Below are 18,960 nucleotides of genomic sequence, written 5' to 3'. Positions count from 1 at the left end.
GATTTTCTTCCATTCTGTAGGTCCTTTCATCATGCTATTAATTATTAATTTTGCTGTAGTGAAGATTTTTAGTTTGATTTCGTCCCATTTATTGATTCTTGTTATTTTTTCCTGAGTTCTATAAGCGTCTTGTTGAGGAAGTTATTGCCTGTGCCTATGTGCTGTCTTTTCTAGCAGTTGTAGACCTTCTGGTCTTATTTCTAGGACTTTGATCCATTTTGAGTTGATTTTTGTGCAGGGTGTGGAATAGGGTTCTATTTTCATTCTTCTACATATGGATATCCAGTTTTCCCAGCACCGTTTGTTTAAAAGGCTATCTTTTGCCCAATAAAATATTTCATGCCTTTTTCAAGGATCAGAAGACTATGCTTGTGGATTTGTCTCTGTCTTCTACTCTATTCCATTGGTCTACACATCTGTTTTATGCCAGTACCATTGCTGTTTTGTTACTATAGTTCTGTAGTATAATTTGAAATTGGGTATTGTGGTGCCTCCTGCATTGGCTCTTATTGCTCAGGATTCTTTGACAACTTTAGCACTTTTTTTCTTTAATATGCATTTCAAGACTACATTTTCCCTTTTTTCTATTTTGGAATAATTTTGAGAGAGAGAGAGAATTTTTTAATATTTATTTTTTAGTTTTTGGTGGACACAATATCTTTATTTTATTTTTATGTGGTGCTGAGGATCGAACCCAGTGCCCTACCCATGCCAGGTGAACACACTACCGCTTGAGCCACATCCCCAGCCCATATTTTGGAATAATTTTAAACTTACAAAAAAGTCACAAAAATAGTCCAAAGCTTACTTTTGTACTTCACCCACTTTTCCCAGTGTTAACACTTATATAGCCTCGGACTACTATCATAGCAAAGAAACCAACTTTGATGTATAACCATCAATAAAACAATAGAGTTATTCATACCTTGCCAGTTTCCCCATTAATGTCTTTTTTTGTTCCAAGATCTCATCTAGGATACTACATTACACTTAGATTAGCATCATTTCCTTTCTTTTTTTTTCTTTCAAATGATGAATATTTCTCATCTCACATAGCTTCTGCAAATAGCTTAGCTGAGTGGCTGTTCTGGTTCACCAGCTTAGTTGGTGCTTCAGTTACCTGAAAGGTAGTCTGTCTGGCTCTGGAGAATCTGTGTCCAGGCTTACTCATATGGCTGTTGGCTGGAGGCTTCAGTTCCTTACTGCTTAGTCCTTTGCATAGGATTGACAGTGACCTGACTTCTCTCAGAGTGAAGGATATAAGGCAGAGTACAACCAAGATGGAAGCCATAGCAAATGGTGCTTTTATGGATGTAGCTCATTCCATTGCTGAACAGTTCCATTTGATGGCAAAATGGTCTCCCTAAAATATTCTGATGAATCCTTGTTCTGACCTATGGATGTTTGGGCTAGTAAGTCTTTTCATGCACAATTTTAGTCCTCTAGAGCCTTCCTCAAATGTTTAATAGTATCCATTCATACCACCATTCACCACAAATGCTTTTCCACCAAATCTTTTCACCCAAAAGAAGACATAGTACTTTATTGAAAGAAAGAAAAGGCTCTTTTTATAAAGAAACTCGCCTTCTTTCCCTACCTATAGTCTTAGGAATTAGTAGAAAGATAACTATAGGTAGCCTTCTGTTTTTCATAAATTGAAGGAAATTGCTTCTGTGCTCAAAATTCATCCTGATATCTAAAATCTCAATAACTTGTAAGCATTTTGATATAGTTCTGTTTAAAACAAAAACATTTGGTATTGATTGAACTTGATAACAAGGAGGAAAATATGAATGCTTTATTCACATTCACATGGTTCATAGCTGCTCTCTAGATAGAGCTATACGCATAGACCAGTGATTCTGATACTCAGTGGTTTTGGTACCCGGGGACATTTTGTAATGCCCAGATATGTTATTTCTTGTTGCAATAGGGAGTGAGTAGGTGCTATGGATTCTAGTAGATAGATGCCATAGATACTGCAAAATATCTATGATGTATGGTACAATTCCCCATAATAAAGACATATCTGGATTCAAGTATCATCAAACCCAGGCTAAGAAAATTTGGCATATATTATATTCAGTTTCTAAAGAGCTACTTCCCATTCTGCCACTCAATTGTCCCTGTGCATATAATTTTTCCTCACTTTTTTAAGTGTGCTCCACTCATTTTGCCTATGAATTCCTTTGGTTTGCTTTCTCTGAGAGTCTATTTTTCTGGTCCAAGTAAATAGAGAGGCAGCTGTGGCTGGGAAACAGGGGAGGTGGTGCCAAAAAACATTCTTTCAAACTTTTTTCAGCAGGATTTTTTTATAAGATTTGAAAGAGTGGGAAACTTTTGTTTAGGCTTAACTGGGTTGCATATGTCAAGGCCTTCCAGATAATTTAAATGGGTGTGGTGATTCAAGGTCAGGTGCCTATGCTGGCCTATAGGGATAGAGGAATGTGGGACCCAGTGCTGTCAGTACTTTTGCCTTTCTTATTTTATCTCTAGCATTAATTCAATATGGAAAATACTGTTTTATATCCTTCATTTTCCAAATCTGATCACCTTAACATTATTGAGTATATACTTCATTGCTTCTGAATTTCCTCAGACCCAACCACAAATCTCTGATTTTCTGACTTTACACTATGTCAACAAGTTCTCAGGGCATGCATCATCCTGTGCTATCCCCTTGGAAGAAGCATGGTTCTCTCCTCAGAGAGCCTCTAGTCTTGCTAGAAAAACAGGCCTTAAAATGGAGCACTACCCATCTGCAAATGAGTCCATGAATAGTGTGTCTTACAGGAGCAATTTCATGTTTTCTTATTCTCAGCTCTTTAAAGACCCTGCTTAATGTTGGTCTCCACCAATATGATGCCCATATTAACTACCTCCAACAAAATGGGTCCTTTGCTTTGGGATCACTAGGATATAAAAGACTTGCTACTTTACCATCTGCTCTTGAGTCATTTGTTTGTGTGGTCTCCCATGTAGGTCGTGGTCTCCTCTGGGTTTATTAATACAGACTTCTATGATGCCTGGTTAAAGGAGAGAACATGGGAGCCAATCCCTAAGTGCTTGTTCCAAAATGGTTTCTGGTCAGGACACAGTCCTCCAGATCACTGTTGTCTCTAAGATAATGTGTCCACTGTAAGCAGTAAGCAAGCATGTGATAATTACTATTTGCATCATTAAAAATATTCCTATGGGGGCTGGGGCTGGGACTCAGTGATAGAGCGCTTGTCTTGCTTGTGTGAGGCACTGGGTTCAATACTCAGCACCACATAATAATAAATAAATTAAATAAAGCTATTTTTAAAATATTTTTATGGCATTGATGTTTGGAAGGTTGAATTTCTTTTAAAAAACCCTGTGATTTGAATGTGTCCCTCAAAAAGCGGGTGTTAGAAACAATCCTCAGTGGAAGGTAGGGCTTACTGGGAGGCACTTATGTCATGAGAACTCTGCCATCATGAATGGATTAATAACAATGGCTTGAGCCTACAAGTTCCATCTCTTTATTTTTCTCTTACATGCCTGTATTATGCCTTCCACCATATTATGACACAACAAGGAGGCACTCACAAGATGTGGCCTCTCAGTCTTGAACTTCCCAGTCTCCAGAACAATGAGCCAAATAGGCTTACATTGTTTATAAATTATCCAGTCTATGGTATTCTGTTATAACAGCAGAAAGAAAACTAAGACAAATACAGAATGTCATTTATCACACTTATTGCCATCCAAGGAACTGATTGAACATAAACTGTTCTGTATGGTACAAGCATGTAATCTGGAAACCTTTTGATCCGATTTTTTGTTCTCTCTGAAAGCAAAGATGAGAAATTCTTCAAACACTGAAGACTCCAAGCAAAGTAATGATTGAACACCAAGGAGAAGAGGAACACGTGGTTTCATTGTGCAGCTCTGGTCACTTTCTTGAAGATTTGAAAAGAGAAAATGACATACTAAAACATTGTATCACTTCACAATATTGTACATCATGTATTATTTCATATAATTGCCCATTAAAAATATTCATGTCAAATTAAGTAAAAAAGATAATAAACAGGTCCACTTTTTATTGTAGGTAGTTATTCACAAAAATCACACTTTGGCTATAAGGAGGTTTCAAGATACTGTTTGGAGTTTGGAGTTTAAGTATATATTATTCTTTTGTAACTATATTCTAATTCTGGTGGGAATAGAAAGGAACCAAACAACCTTGAAAAGTTTGATACTACCTAATAAAGCCTAATACTGCATACACACTGACCTAGCAATATAGCTTCTATGTATATACCCTAGAGCAATGACTCTCAGACTTTAGTGTGTACCAGAATCCCCTGGAGAGTATGTTCAAACACACATTGCTGGAGGCTACTCCAGATTCACTGAGTCTGGATGAAACCATAGAGAATTTGCATCCCTAAAAAGTTCCCAAGTGATACTGATGCTTCAGGTTCTGAACTACACCCTCTCAGAAAGATCAGTATGTGCACAGAAGACATGAATAGAATTTTTAAAATCACTGCTCCTAATACCCCGAAGCTAGAAATAACACAAATTTCCATCAGTGGTTTAATGGAAGAATTTTTTTTTTTAAAGAGAGAGTGAGAGAGGAGAGAGAGAGAATTTTTAATATTTATTTTTTAGTTCTCGGTGGACACAATATCTTTGTTGGTATGTGGTGCTGAGGATCGAACCCGGGCCGCACGCATGCCAGGCGAGCGCGCTACCGCTTGAGCCACATCCCCAGCCCTAATGGAAGAATTTAACTGTAAATTCATATAAGAAAATGCTATGTAACAATCATAATGAATGACTTTTAGTTGCCTGAGGGAGTTATAGTATGAATCTCCCAAAGTGGTGAGTGAAATAAATAAAATAAGAAAGAATAACCACAGTGTGATTCCATCCACATTATCCCCAAAGGAAAAAAAACAAAACTGTATTCTGTACCTATGCATGCCTAGATAGTAAGACTAAAAAAAATCAATTGATTATTTCAAAAATCAGACCAATAATCACATGGGGTGAGGAGGAGGGATGCAAAATGTGGTTCTTTGAGTATAAGCAACAGTCTAGATCTCTACTTATATGCTGAATATGCCAAAGTTGAACTTATAAATATTATTTAAACTTAAACTGTACATTGGTATTTAGGTACATCTATTTATGATCCATTCCATAATTTTTAAAAATTTTTAAAGCCATTCTATCTTAAATGAAAATACCCCCATCCTAAATGTATTCTGACTATTTGACATTTTGTTTGAAAGTTAGGATCCGTCCACTAGCTATAAAAATAAATTTCTTAGTCTTTTTTTTTAAAAAATATGTTTTAGTTTAGATGAATACAATATCTTTATTTATTTATCTTTATGTGGTGCTGAGGATCAAACCCAGGGCATGCTAGGCAAGCACTCTACCACTGAGCCACAACCCCAACCCTAAATTTCTTAGTCTTTAATGTATGACTTAATTAGTCTGTCTCAAAGACTCTTTCAATGAAGGAACTAGAGGATTTAAAAACTAAATTTTTTAATGTCAAGTACATTTGCTGATATGAATTAGCAATGAAGAAAACATTACAAAATAAGAGAACTATCAATCCTATTTGGAGAACAGGTTAAAATCTTGTGCAGTTTTTATGTTTTATTGTCTCTATATAAGAAGTCACAATAGGCCTTAGTAATTAGATCAACTTTTAGATGTTGAGGATAGGAAAGCATAAATGATGAAAGAGATTGATGACTCTTTGCCACATTACAACTGATTTACATAATTTTCCCCTATGCAAATTTCATAATTGAAAAGGTTAAGAACACTTATGAACTATTTTCATTTTGTGGAAGGAGAATCATTTTTGAAATATTGAAAGGGAGGCATAATTGAATGTGCCTGTTGACTATATTGTGATGTTCTTTTGCCTCCAAAAATTCAGAGGAGTCAGGAACATCTGCAACCCTATGAGGATCCCAAGAATGCTCATTACTGTTTCAGAATGCTTACTCTGTCTTTCCTTGATACCAGAGTATTGTTTTTAAATTTTATTGGGCTGACCATCTTTCCTTATTACATTTTTAGTGTGCCCTGTAAATCAATTCTTAATCCCTCTTTTAAACATGAATTTCCGGGTGGCATCAGCTTCATGACTGTCATGCAATCACAATGTAGACTCCCAATTCACACCTCCCACAAGTTAAACTGACAGCTGCATGATTCCAAAACACATTCTGGCAATGATCGGAGCCAATATTTTATGATGACACCCCAGGAATTCGACTGCAGCTGCCCACTGATGCGAGGGCTATATTTATTAGTTAGCAATTTAAACAAACAAATTAAGAACTTTTTTTTGTGGTGCTGGGGATTGAACCCAGAGCCTTGTGCATGTGAGGCAAGCACTCTACCAACTGAGCTATATCCCCAGTCCCACATATTAAGTACATTTAAGTACCAGATAATAAAATGACATATTCCTTACTTATTATAGTGAAAAAATAGAAACCCCAACATCCATCAATGGGGAAATTATTAATTAAATTATGATGCAACCATGTCATGGGCTACTGTTCAACCCCCACAAAGGAAGGAGATATGAATTTGTGAAGCTGTATCAGGCTCCACATTAAGCACTACATGTGCATTGTTTCATGTAATTCTCACAATAACCCCATGACATTCTCATCTTATAGATAAGAATGGTGAGACTTTTCCAAAGTCACACCCATAGTAAACGGCATAGTGATAGTTAAACCTATGTTTTTGTGGATCCGCAAATCCATTTCCTTATCCAGTGATACTGTACTAGATCACAGATGTCAAAGCTGTACGTATTATTAATTCTCTTAAGGATGTTTGCTTGGGGCTGGGGATGTGGCTCAGGCGGTAGCGCGCTAGCCTGGCATGCGTGCGGTCCAGGTTCGATCCTCAGCACCACATACAAACAAAGATGTTGTGTCTGCCGAAAACTAAAAAATAAATATTAAAAAAATTCTCTCTCTCTCTCTCTCTCTCTCTCTCTCTTTAAAAAAAAAAAAAGGATGTTTGCTTCATGATGGACATTGATTTGTATAACCCTGGAGAATTGAAGAGACTTATGTAATAATAAAAGCAAACATATCTACATGTCAAAGCTAAATTACATTGGAAGGAGGGAAGTTTTCTATACTTTCCATGACTGAAAGAAATTTTAAGAGTGTACATCAAGACTATGGTTATACGTAGTATCCAAATCAGGGATATTCATGCATTCTTAGAGATGTTCCTAAATGTCAAATTATGAGTGAAGTAAGAAAGAGGTCATACTTTTGCTCAAATGTAATTATTGATAATATAAAATCACTTGTATACTTCATTTCATAACTTCCTGTTCTTTTAATATTTACAGATGGCCAAAAACGAAAGAAATCTTTGAGAAAGAAACTGGATTCACTAGGAAAGGAGAAAAACAAAGACAGAGGTAAAAGATGAAATAAATAAAACAAATGTATCTTCCATTGAGCATAATGGTTGAATTTGGTGGGGATTTGAATTGCATAGATGTATGTGGTTTAATTTTATTATGTAAACTGGATTTCTATGATGGAATATCATTAAGGGACATTTGGTCTACTCTTCTCTGTTTGAATTTCCCTGTACTGAATTGATGAATTCAGCTCATTTGAGCAGAGTGTGACTTCTGCCAAGTTTGTGGTTCCAATTATTCTGGCCAATCAGCTATGCATAAGAGGACCTGGATCAAGTAGCTATGGACAGCATCACTAACACTAACCAGCTGTCTGGCGAATCCAGACAGTTAGGCAGGGCTAGCTGAATGAGAAAGAGTTTGGATTATCCTACCACGACTACTGGAGAGAAACAGTTTCAGCCTCCTGGGTTACTGAAGATGTGCCATTCGCAGCATTTTTATGTTAGATCATAGCATGATCATTTCTTGTCCCCTATGTTTTGGGAATTGTTGACTCTCATCATACTGTTTTGTGTCCCTTCTATGTCTATTTAGGGAACTGACACTTGAGTCCCTCTTTCAGGGTTTTTATGGTCATTTTTAATTAATATTCTTTGAGCCTGCCTAATGGAAACCTGGGCCTCATTAACATAGTCAATTTTTTGTGGCTCTCTCTTAGAGTCTTATATTAGATGATTTCTGAATGTTGTGGTCCTATTAATGTATGGTCATTTCATGGGAATCAGTAATTGCATGATGAATGAGAACAGACACAATTCTTACCTTGGAATTCTTTTATATAGTATTTGGATTTCTGCATGGAAAGCAATGAATCCAAGGGCTTTAAAAATAAATGCATGGGCTGGGGTTGTGGCTTGGTGGTAGAGCACTTGCCTCCCATGTGTGAGGCACTGGGTTCAATTCTCAGTACCGCATATAAATAAATGAATAAAATATAGGTCCATCAACAACTAAATAACAGATATTTTAAAAATGCATTTATGATCAATATTGGACAAGACCTATTCCACACTATAGATACCAGAATCTACCTTGAACTGTGCCTTAAGGATCATAACATTTGGTTCATCATGTTTAGAGATAAATAATTGTAAAGAATGGAAAAATCATTGTTTTGCTTCCCTTAGAGCAGGGTTTTTCACCCTTGGTAGGATTTGATGCTTTAGATGGGAAAAACCTGTGTGGCAGGGGTTGTCCTGTGCACCATAGGATATTTAGTAGTATCCTTGGTCTCTACTATCTAGATACCAGTAGCATTGCCCCCAACTAAAATATCTTCAGAGATTTCAAGTGTTTATCTCAGATGGGAGAAAAAAATGTGAAAGTTTCAGCAATCCTTCCTTACCCCTGACTACACAGTATGATGATTCGTGGAATGTTTAAAAAGTCTTTCATAATAGTGCATTGTAGTTATACAGAATAGTGGTGTTTATTTTGGCATAATCATGCAAATGTGGAATATTATTTGCTCCAATTTAGTCCCCAGTACTTCCCCTTTCCCTTCCCTCTTCCCTCTCCTTGTTCCCTTTTCTCTACTCACTGGTCTTCCTTCTATTTATTTATAGTTTTTTTAAATTAGTGCTTTATAGACATACATAAAGGTGGAACTTTTAAAAATCCTAATGATCAAGGTCTAGCTTAGAAGATAGCATTTGGCCTAGAATGCATGAAGGCCAGGGTTCAATCTCCAGTATTGCAAACAAGCAAAGAAAAAATAGCAAAAAACTAATGCCCAGATCCCCATGCAGGGAGTCTGAGTCCCTCAGTCTGCAAGGGTACCTAGAGCATGGGTGGTTTTTTGGTGTAAAAAGGAAAAGAAGTTTTATTGCTTTGCTAGCAAACGAGAAACACAGGGAACTGCTGTCCCAGAGGCTGTGATTCTCCCCATCAGCAGGAATGGAGCTCTTTTTAAAGAGGTGATTCAAAGGCTACATTCCATGTGTTCTCTGTTGGGGTTGTAATTCGCTTGTTAATTTGGAAGATAGATATTTCTGAGATCTGGCACCATCCCTAAAGTCTGGATTACTTCATTCCTATGGTGGGTGTGTACTCATGGACAGATAAATCTGCCTAAAATTGGGAAGAAAGGTAATCCTGTTTCCCCTGAGATTGGAGGGCGGGGAGAGTTTAGGGAGGAGCAGTAAGAGAGGAAGAGAAAGAAACACATCCATTTTAAAAATAAGCTGCTGTGGCAGAGCAGCAAGAGTTATATTCAAAGCATAAAGTAGACCACTGTTAACATTTTCCCACTGCCAATTCCTACGTTCCATTTATATGGGAAAATAGGCGACAACATCTCCAAGCTGCTTCCTGCTGAAAGAAGGTAAAGTTAGAGGAAGTAAACCAAAGTCATTTTCTCTATCAGGTGAGGCATGAACAGTTAAAGGCATTTAGAATCAGAGCAGTCCAGAGATCCACAGTGGCAGATGGCAGGTGACTGGACATGGCATACATAGGGCAGGTATCATCCTAAGACAACAATAAACAAGACAGCAAAGCATTACTTTTTTTGTAAACAATTACACCAAAGCAATTAGTATTTCAGCCAGTCTCTGAAAACTGTGAAGACAGTAATTCATAATCATATCAATGAAAAACAGATCAAGTTTATCAGTGTAGGAGATCAGGAAGACTTGTAGGTCTATGAGATCAGGCTCAAATTAATTCAGGACAAACTTGTGACTCCAGAGTCCTTTGTGATCATTATTATTAAGCACTCCTACACAAGAACCCTCCTTTATAGGCTCCAGCTTTACTTACTTTTGATAGAACTGACAAAAGTGTACATCTTAAGTAACACTAAACACACACACACACACACACACACACACACACACACATCATTTTTCCTTTTAGATGACCATGTAGAGCTGTACTTAGGCTTATTCTCCTGCCAGGTTTTAAGACCAAACCCTACATATAGTATGTTTTCTCCCATGCATACATATGTACAATAAAGTTTAATTTAGAAATTAGGCACAGTAAGAAATTAACAACAATACCTAATAATATATAGATTGATTATTACAATGTACTATTAAAAGCTATTTCAAACTTATAAATTGCTTATTTCTGGAATTTTCCATTTAGTATTTTTTGACCACAGTTAACTACAGGTAACCAAAACCATGGAAAGTGAGACTGTGGATAAGGGATTACTTCTGGATTAGTAATGTATTAACTCTTAATGTTCATTTGATCTAGGATAGAGATATACATACTGGGACTTAAATACAACATAGATTTTAGGTGATTCTTTGAAAGTACATATTCAGGCTAGTCTAAGCATAATGAACATTTTAGCAGGAGAAGATAGATGTTTGCATTGTGTGTGTGTGTGTGTGTGTGTGTGTGTGTGTACATGTGCTGCCTTATTACTATATACAAAATAGCAGGAAGTAAAAACATGAAGATCCAGGAAGGAAAGGCCAAGGAAGTAATTGACCGATACACACTGGTCTATTATACATTTTCCAGACCAAATCATATTTATGTAGGCTCAGTGAAAGCTTAGCCATGTTCTATACTGCCTTGCAGAGTTCACTGAGGGAAAAAAATGGCAGCTCCTGATGGTTTCAAAGACATATCACTCATCCAACTAAAGGGAAGGTATCAGGCTCCATGACCAAAGTGTTGATTTTTTATAAAGTATTTTTTTCATTCATTCACATTTTTATTGGTGCATAAAGTAGTTTTGATGTTTAAACCCAATGTATCTTAGACTTAAGTGAAGAGTAATTAAATAGCATTTCCTATACATAAAGATCTGTTCATGTCAACATTGGAAGCCATTATGAGGATAGCCTGGGAACCAGAGTGTGAGGGCACCAATGTGCTAGTCTGGCACTGTGGTGATCAGTACACTTTATTTCCTTCCCACTGAATATTAGCATTTGGGTTCATAACAGCTGTGAATGTGAAAAATGATCATTTGGGTCCAAGAGTAAAAGAAGGAAAACAGGAAAATCTAAATGACCTCTTGGGTTAGGCCATCTAAAAATAAAGAGGAGCAGCTTTTCAGAGTCAAATTGCTGTCCCAATAAAGAGTGATTCACAAGTGTTTAATATGCTACTACATTAATTGATTCTATCAGAACAAATCACGTTCTGCATGTTATTTAATTGCCTTGATAAAATACATAGCAGATCATGTGACACTCCCATGTCCCTCCTGCCACTCAAGCAATGCTCGTATTTACCTTCTGATCTCTGTGATGGAAATTAATTCAAGATTAACACTGATTCAGAAAACATTTCATATAGATTAGTCCCACACACTTAATTTCTCTTAGTTTAATTACTTGGCAACTGAAAGCATTTATAAAACTTTCAGAACTTAAGAAAATTTCTTTCTTATGTCAAAAAAGAAATCAGTCTGGGGGGATAGTTTAAAAATAGCTACTTTGTTCCAGTTACTGTGCCTCTTAATCAGAGCACATAGGATTAGGTTTTACTGTGGGGATACATCCCCTCCCCTCAGGACATTGACACATTATGCCATGTATTATTAATCAACAAAAAATCTGACAGTACTCCAGTTCTGGCACCTTTCTTTATGCTGAAATCCTATTATTCTGAAATCCTATAATGCTGTTTTAGTGTTACTCACTGTCCAAGTATGTCATTATATATGAGCTGTGAAGTAACACTATATAAAGAATAGTTGATACAATCCTTATTTTTGCTTCATATTAAATAGCAATATAAAAATCAAGTATCAGTTATCACCATGTAGAAATTCTCAAAGAAAATATGTTGAATGTCATTATGGAGTGCTATTACTTGATGAAAACAGCCGGGGAACAGCCTCCTCATTGAACACTTGCCATGGACTAGAACATGATATCCATTGCCTTGACCCAGAACAGATAATCTTGGGTAATTTCCTTGTAGTCTTAAAATCCAATTATCAATTTTTTAGCTTTTGTCAACATGAAGAGTCCCAAAGTTCCTCCCCATCCAACAGAAGAGCTTTGAAACCATACATAGGCATGTGTACCCAATGCTTTATTTACATATAAACAAGGCTTTTGCTCAGTAGACTGGTAATGAGTCCTCTCTTTGGCAATAGTCATATTTTTAAGAATAAATAATATTCAGGAATCCTTCCTAAAATTTTAGAGAGACTGCATAGACACTGCACTACATATTAGAGCAGAGAGAGTTCTCCTTTGTGAAGCTTGTGAGAGTCCTCAGGGAAAGCAATAAGAAACTAAGGAGACAACATCCACACTCTACCACTGAAGAAATAAACTCAACCAGAAAATAAAGCCTTCAAGAGAGAAATAAAAATCTGTTGTGGGTGGTTACATCTCTTGAATAAAAGAGGAAGAATAAGTGAGGGAGAATTACTTCATGTATTTAATCTGTTTAATTGGTATTAAATTATTCCAATTAGTAGAATGACAGACTTTCAGATACTAAAAAATGACAGATTCCAAAGGAAACTACAGTTTTTCCTTCTTCCATAGATATTAAAAATATTTAAATGAGTCTAGTTAGGTTTCCTTATATGGAAAAAATGGCTAGCAGAAGATTCAGTAGTCCCTTTCCCTACTATGTGTCTGCCTAACATGAGCAGACATGTGGCACCTCATACATTTCAATGTTCTTTTTGAAGTAAGAATATTTGCTTATTTCCACAGACAAGATAGCACTAATTTGTATAATAAATCCTCAGGGTATGCAGCTGGTGTCTGATATTGTCCCTTTTGCTTTCTAATTTTGCTAGTAGTAGAACTGACCTTTTGTCAGTAGAGAATATTAGATCTTGCTACACTGTCCAAATTGATCACTCAGTGGACAGATGCCTAACTTTTTTATTATCTCATGTCACCTAGTATGTTGATACTAAATGACAAGCACCTCTAAAAATCCCCAAATGAAGTTAGAGTTTTTACTTCAAAACAAACTACATGTTTTGATAGAACCAGAGATACAAGCCTTTAAAGTATCATTTCTTGTTTTAATGCCTACTTGGCCATTAGCCTAGTTTAAAATTTTGCCATGAATCAAAGAGTAAAGCCTTTTAAAGCCTATTTCCACCTGATTTAATGTTAGTGAACTACCTTGGAATTATTTTCCCTTGAACAAAGAACCTTAGAATTATTTTCCCTTGATCATTCTGGTTTCATTCATAGGGCTTATAAAAACAAGGGAGAAACTAGACTCCAAGTTGCTGCTGCTAGGAGACTAATTTTGAGCCTAACAGGAATAATGCCCTTGATTGAATTATTAATGCATTTTTAAAAAATATATATCCAATATATATATGTATACAAATGGATTTACTACATAGATGCAGAATGCAAATAACTATATGTACATCTCCAAATAGTATCATACATTTCTGCATTGTGCCCCTTCCTTATTAGAGGATTTAAAAAATTATATCCTGGGCCTCCCCATCAGATACATTGTGGTGGAGTCCATCTCTACATATGGCCAGCAGAATGGCTTGAGTAAAGATCATGAGGGTGACAGGCACAACCCAGCTGGCTGGAGGTGGGATACAGGAACGAGGAACACAATGTAAAATGAGCAAATTTGTTCCTAAGTTCCTCCTCTGCCTCTCAGGTTTTCATTTAGCATGCTGCTTTTTATTTTGGGAACCTAAAAGTGTACCTACTTAACTGAATTTCAGACTTTGCTCCATGTATATATTATAACACATGATAGTCACTTTATTATAATTATTCAAATATCTGACTCTGCACTCCCCAACCCCACTCTAAACTCTGAACCCCTAAACCAGCAAGGACGGGGTGTTTTATAAGCTTTATTCCCATCCCCAATGTGTGGCTTAACATGGCACATAATAGGTATTCAATAAATACTTCTTAATGAATGGATAAGAGCAGTCACCACATGTCTTCTAGCCTTCGGAGACTTCTGAAACATACAAATCAAAGACTGAGTTTGGAAACTGTGTATTCATGAGCATAAAGTACTATTGATCTCTATTAAAAATGTCACACTTCTCTTTAAAGTTATTTCCTTTAAAACAGACTCAAGGCACACAGGAAAAAAAACTGGATAACTTGATTTCCAAAATGCATATTTATACCAATTAGTTTTCTTGATTGAAATTATAACTTTGGCCATTCTGATAAACACAAAGTCATCTCTGTCTATTGATTGATTAATTGGTTCTTCAGAAAACTATCATTTGAACATGTTTGCCCTTTGGTCTGACATGTAAATGAGTGTCTTCACTGGTCTATGAAGTCTCTGAATGTGAATGTCCGGGTTTTGGTTCCAGAATTCATCCCACAAGCTTTTGGAATGCCCTTATCCCAAGTCATTGCCAATGACCGGGCCTACAAACTCAAGCAGGATTCTCAGAGGGATGAGCAGAAGGATGCATCTGATTTTGTGGCTTCCCTCCTCCCATTTGGAAATAAAAGACAAAACAAAGAACTCTCAAGCAGTAACTCATCTCTCAGCTCAACCTCAGAAACACCAAATGAGTCAACATCCCCAAACACTCCAGAACCAGCTCCTCGGGCCAGGAGGAGGGTGAGTTGGCCAGAATTTTTTGCAACACTAATGTTAGGAACACGGAAGATGTATAAGATTATTCTCCGAGTCTTTCTTCACATGAAGACTGAATATGTAGCTTGGGTCTATTCCTTCAGAGAGCATTTGTACTGCACATAGAGCAGCTGGCACATCCTTAAATCTCTCTCCAACTCCTCTCAAAGCTGTTGGGTGTCACCCCTTTGTTACCACTGTACTCCATGACAACCTAAATATTCTACACTATTGCCACTGATCCTGGTCTGTCTTTATAGTCTGTTGTCTTGCACTATATGTGAAGCTTGAGGACAGGACCCAGTGTTTTTGTTAATTTCTTCACTACCTATCTGAGAATGTGCCTGACCAAAAGAGTTGATTATGGGTCTTCATAAACAAAGATAGTTTTTTCTTTCAATCGAGGATTTTTCCCTTAAATAGAACCATAGGATCCTACATGTGGCCTCTTTCAAATCAATACTATAATAATATGGTACCAGTCATCAAATGAGTACTATGTTCTAGACACTGTGCTATTTTGGCATTTTAAATTTCAAACCTGAAAAGCTGAGTTGTTCAAGCAGGCAGATACTTATCTGACAATTGGCTGAGTCAGACAAGCATCTCTAAGACTTCCTTGGTCACTGAGAGATCTCTCCATTTCCTCTGCCTGGAGGCCCTAAATCTTTGTGACCTTCATCCATTGAAGACTGCCCTAATAAAAATTGCAGACATGACCTAAACTTAAAATCCATAATTATCAATCAGCTACCAACATGGAGGATTTCTCCAAGATAAAGCAAGACCTGTGCCCTGTGTTGACTGTAGTACCAACTATGTTTAAAAATGAAGAAATGACAAAATTATGGAATAGTTGAATTTACACAATGAATTTGTTCATCTAAGCCTGTCACTGGGTATAAACTCAAATGACAGTTAATAGTAAAACTGTAAATTTTAGCTTTCTGAAAATCTAGAGCCTAGACAGTGGGCTTTCCGAATGCCCTCTCCTTTGTCCAGCCTCTACTAGGACACCAGAAGCCAACTTCTTCCTGTATGCTTCATCACAGATGGGTGGCTGCAGTACACATGGTTATCATTCCAAGCATGCCAACCCACTTTCCATCTGCCAGCACCTCAACTCTTTGCCGAGGGTTTGCTCTGATGACCAGGGGCTCCCAAAACAAGCAGATATCAAGTTTTAAGTACTAAGGAGATAAGTTCTCTTCTCTGCCCCAACAAGAGGCTGTCCTTAATGATTCCTGAGACTTAGTGTATAAACATACTGATTCCTTCATTCCTTAGGGCACTATCTACACAATCTCCTGGGGTTCTCCAGGGAGATGGACCTACAGTTGCCCATAATGTTAACAGGCTTGATGATTCTCCCTTGCTGGGCTGCCTTCCCTTCCCTTTCTCATTCCCTCTGTAGGTCTTTCCTGGGAAACCTCCTAATAAAGTACATTATGTGCTTCTGGAGGAAACTAAAATAAGACTATTTTATAGAATCTTCCTATTTTAAAAAACCTGCTTCCCAGGGCCACATTTAAGGGAATTTTTATTCACAAGACTTCTTTGACTTTACCTCATTCATTGAGTATGTGATTTTTTTTCTTGTTTCAGAAAATGAAATGGTTGGGTAAAAATATTTTAATTATATGTTTCCCATCTCTTGTCTTCCATTTGGAAAATTTTGTCTATTGTTGAAACTTTAACTGTCAATATCTTACCCTATGTTGTGGAGATTTTCTAACTTATTCAAAAAATACTGTTTTCCTTTTGAGATACATATAGCAAAATTGATTAAATCAAGTGGTATTAATTTAGGAGTAATAAATAATAATGGGCAAAAATATTGATTGCATAGAATCTGGAGGCAGCTATTTTTCTTCTCTGTCCTCTTGTTCAAGTCTGTATGTTATCTATAGGGTGCCATGTCAGTGGACTCTATCACCGATCTGGATGACAACCAATCTCGACTACTAGAAGCATTACAACTCTCCTTGCCTGCTGAGGCTCAAAATAAAAAAGAGAAAGCCAGAGATAAGAAACTCAGTCTGAATCCTATTTACAGACAGGTTCCAAGGCTGGTGGACAGCTGTTGTCAGCATCTGGAAAAACATGGTAAGTAGACTTGTCTGTCAGCACCATTCCTTTAAGCATCTAATTTTGACTCTGTGTTCCCTTGATTGGGAGTTTCCTTGACTGGGCTCTTCACCAGACTTACTTTTGTGAAGAAAGTGAACAGATGTGAATGTTTGTTTAAGGGATTGTGGACTCAGCAAGCTTTGTTGGGGGTAATTTGATGGTATTTGGATAGCTCAGCCCTCAAGAGCTCTCAGAAGTGACTCTGGGCAAGAAATTTAGGAAAGGGCCACTTCTATTGGGCTGGGCCCACCTTCTGTCTGCAAGCCCACCTTCAAACAGAGCAGAGTCAGTTTTTTTATATATATATTGAAGCTACTCATAAAGTTTCCTCTAAAAATACTAGTTCAGCTTATTTTTTAAAACATATTTTAAAAATCATTGCTTAGGTTACTAGAAAATATACTATTTTGACTATGGGTTTACATATGGCTGTTTGCCATTTTATAGATAATGTCCACTTAAAATTTCTCCACAGTAATCCTTTGCAACTAAATTACAGTTAATATGTTGGCATTGAAATGATGGTGAGTTCTTTAAAATTTTTGCTGCAATCTGGATTTTTGGCTCATCAAACTGCCATTTTCATAATGTAAATTTGTTTGCTATAGTGTGAACATGTATTTATGAACATGGAAAAAGTTTCTTCATTATTTCTTTACTCTAAAAATAATATGCTTATTACAATATAAAATGAAAACTAAAAAAAAATTCTAAGGCTATCATGCAGACATGGTTACTGTTGACATTCTCATCTATTTGTTGGTAATAAAAATGGAATAGTTAACAAGGAATAGTTAGAAGAGTTAACATATAGCTTACTGCCTAAAGGCAAGAATCTTTTGGCCTTCCAAGGCTCTGATTATATTCCAGTTTCTATGATATTTCAACCAAATTGCTCTAGAAAATTAAGAGACACATTCAAATTCAAATAGATTAACACTGGTCATTTTAAACCAATGGGGGAAGAAAGCAAACTTCAGAATACTTTCTTACATAATATTTTATTTGCCTGTTTTTGAACTGGGTAGCAGAGGACATGAATCATATTAGTCCTATAAACATTTGTTGAGGATTTTTCACCCTCTCCAAAATTGGTCTTTGACCATTATATTGGCCCCATCTATATTCATGTACCCAACACTTCCTCACTTATATTTCATTTGAATGCTTTCTATACTTAGGTCAAAATTCCTTATACATCCTCAATTTCCCAGAAGTACACATTTCCATAAAAAAGACAAAAATATAGCAGAGTCAAATTATATTTCTGGGATTTAGGCTGATTTTCAGATGGGACCTAGTACTTATTGTGCCTTCCCTGGTTTCTTGACACCCCTAAGCTTGAGATTCAGGTGCTTTTGGGTCTAGTTTCCATTTTAGTTTCTAATGAAAAGGGGAGAAAGATGATCACATCAATTTCTGGGACAGTAACATTTCTTTATCAGATCTATTCCTTTTCATTGTCTCCCTGTTTTTAATCAGTGACTATCTTAAGTCATAGTTACTGAATGCCTAGACTGTATCTTCTCTTTGAGGAAAATCACTGTAAGGCTATGTCAGAAAAAGGCATTGACTGTCTAAAGATTATCTTAGTTCTACCTCAAAAAGTTAAATTAAAAAAACCTCAGATTATACTTCATTGAGGTACATAGGAATTATGGCAGTCAATCTCTAATTGCTAAATTATTATTATTATTAATTTATTTTAGTACCAGGGATTGAACTCAGGGGCAGTTAATCACTGAGCCACATCTCAGCCTGTTTTATTTTGAGACAGGGTCTCGCTAAATTGCTGAGGCTGGCCTTGAACTTGAGATCCTCCTACTTCAGCT

The 18,960-nt window shown here is 36.6% G+C and overlaps 1 protein-coding gene across 3 annotated transcripts in view; it reads left to right on the top strand.

Moving 5' to 3' along the window:
* The window catches only part of ARHGAP6 (Rho GTPase activating protein 6), a 471,152-nt gene that overhangs the window by 407,756 nt on the left and 44,436 nt on the right, over positions 1-18,960 (top strand). For all 3 annotated transcript variants that reach the window (XM_081276553.1, XM_081276554.1, XM_081276555.1), the window contains exons 3-5: positions 7,385-7,456; positions 14,727-14,983; positions 16,909-17,104. In XM_081276553.1, coding sequence (XP_081132679.1) covers positions 7,385-7,456; positions 14,727-14,983; positions 16,909-17,104 — 525 coding nt within the window. The remainder of the gene's footprint in view (positions 1-7,384; positions 7,457-14,726; positions 14,984-16,908; positions 17,105-18,960) is intronic.

Source organism: Spermophilus citellus, assembly GCF_964194105.1.
Source record: "Spermophilus citellus genome assembly, chromosome: X".
Lineage (NCBI taxonomy): Eukaryota > Metazoa > Chordata > Mammalia > Rodentia > Sciuridae > Spermophilus > Spermophilus citellus.
The sequence above is the reverse complement of the archived record's forward strand: the minus strand, read 5'-3'. Positions and strand labels throughout refer to the sequence as shown.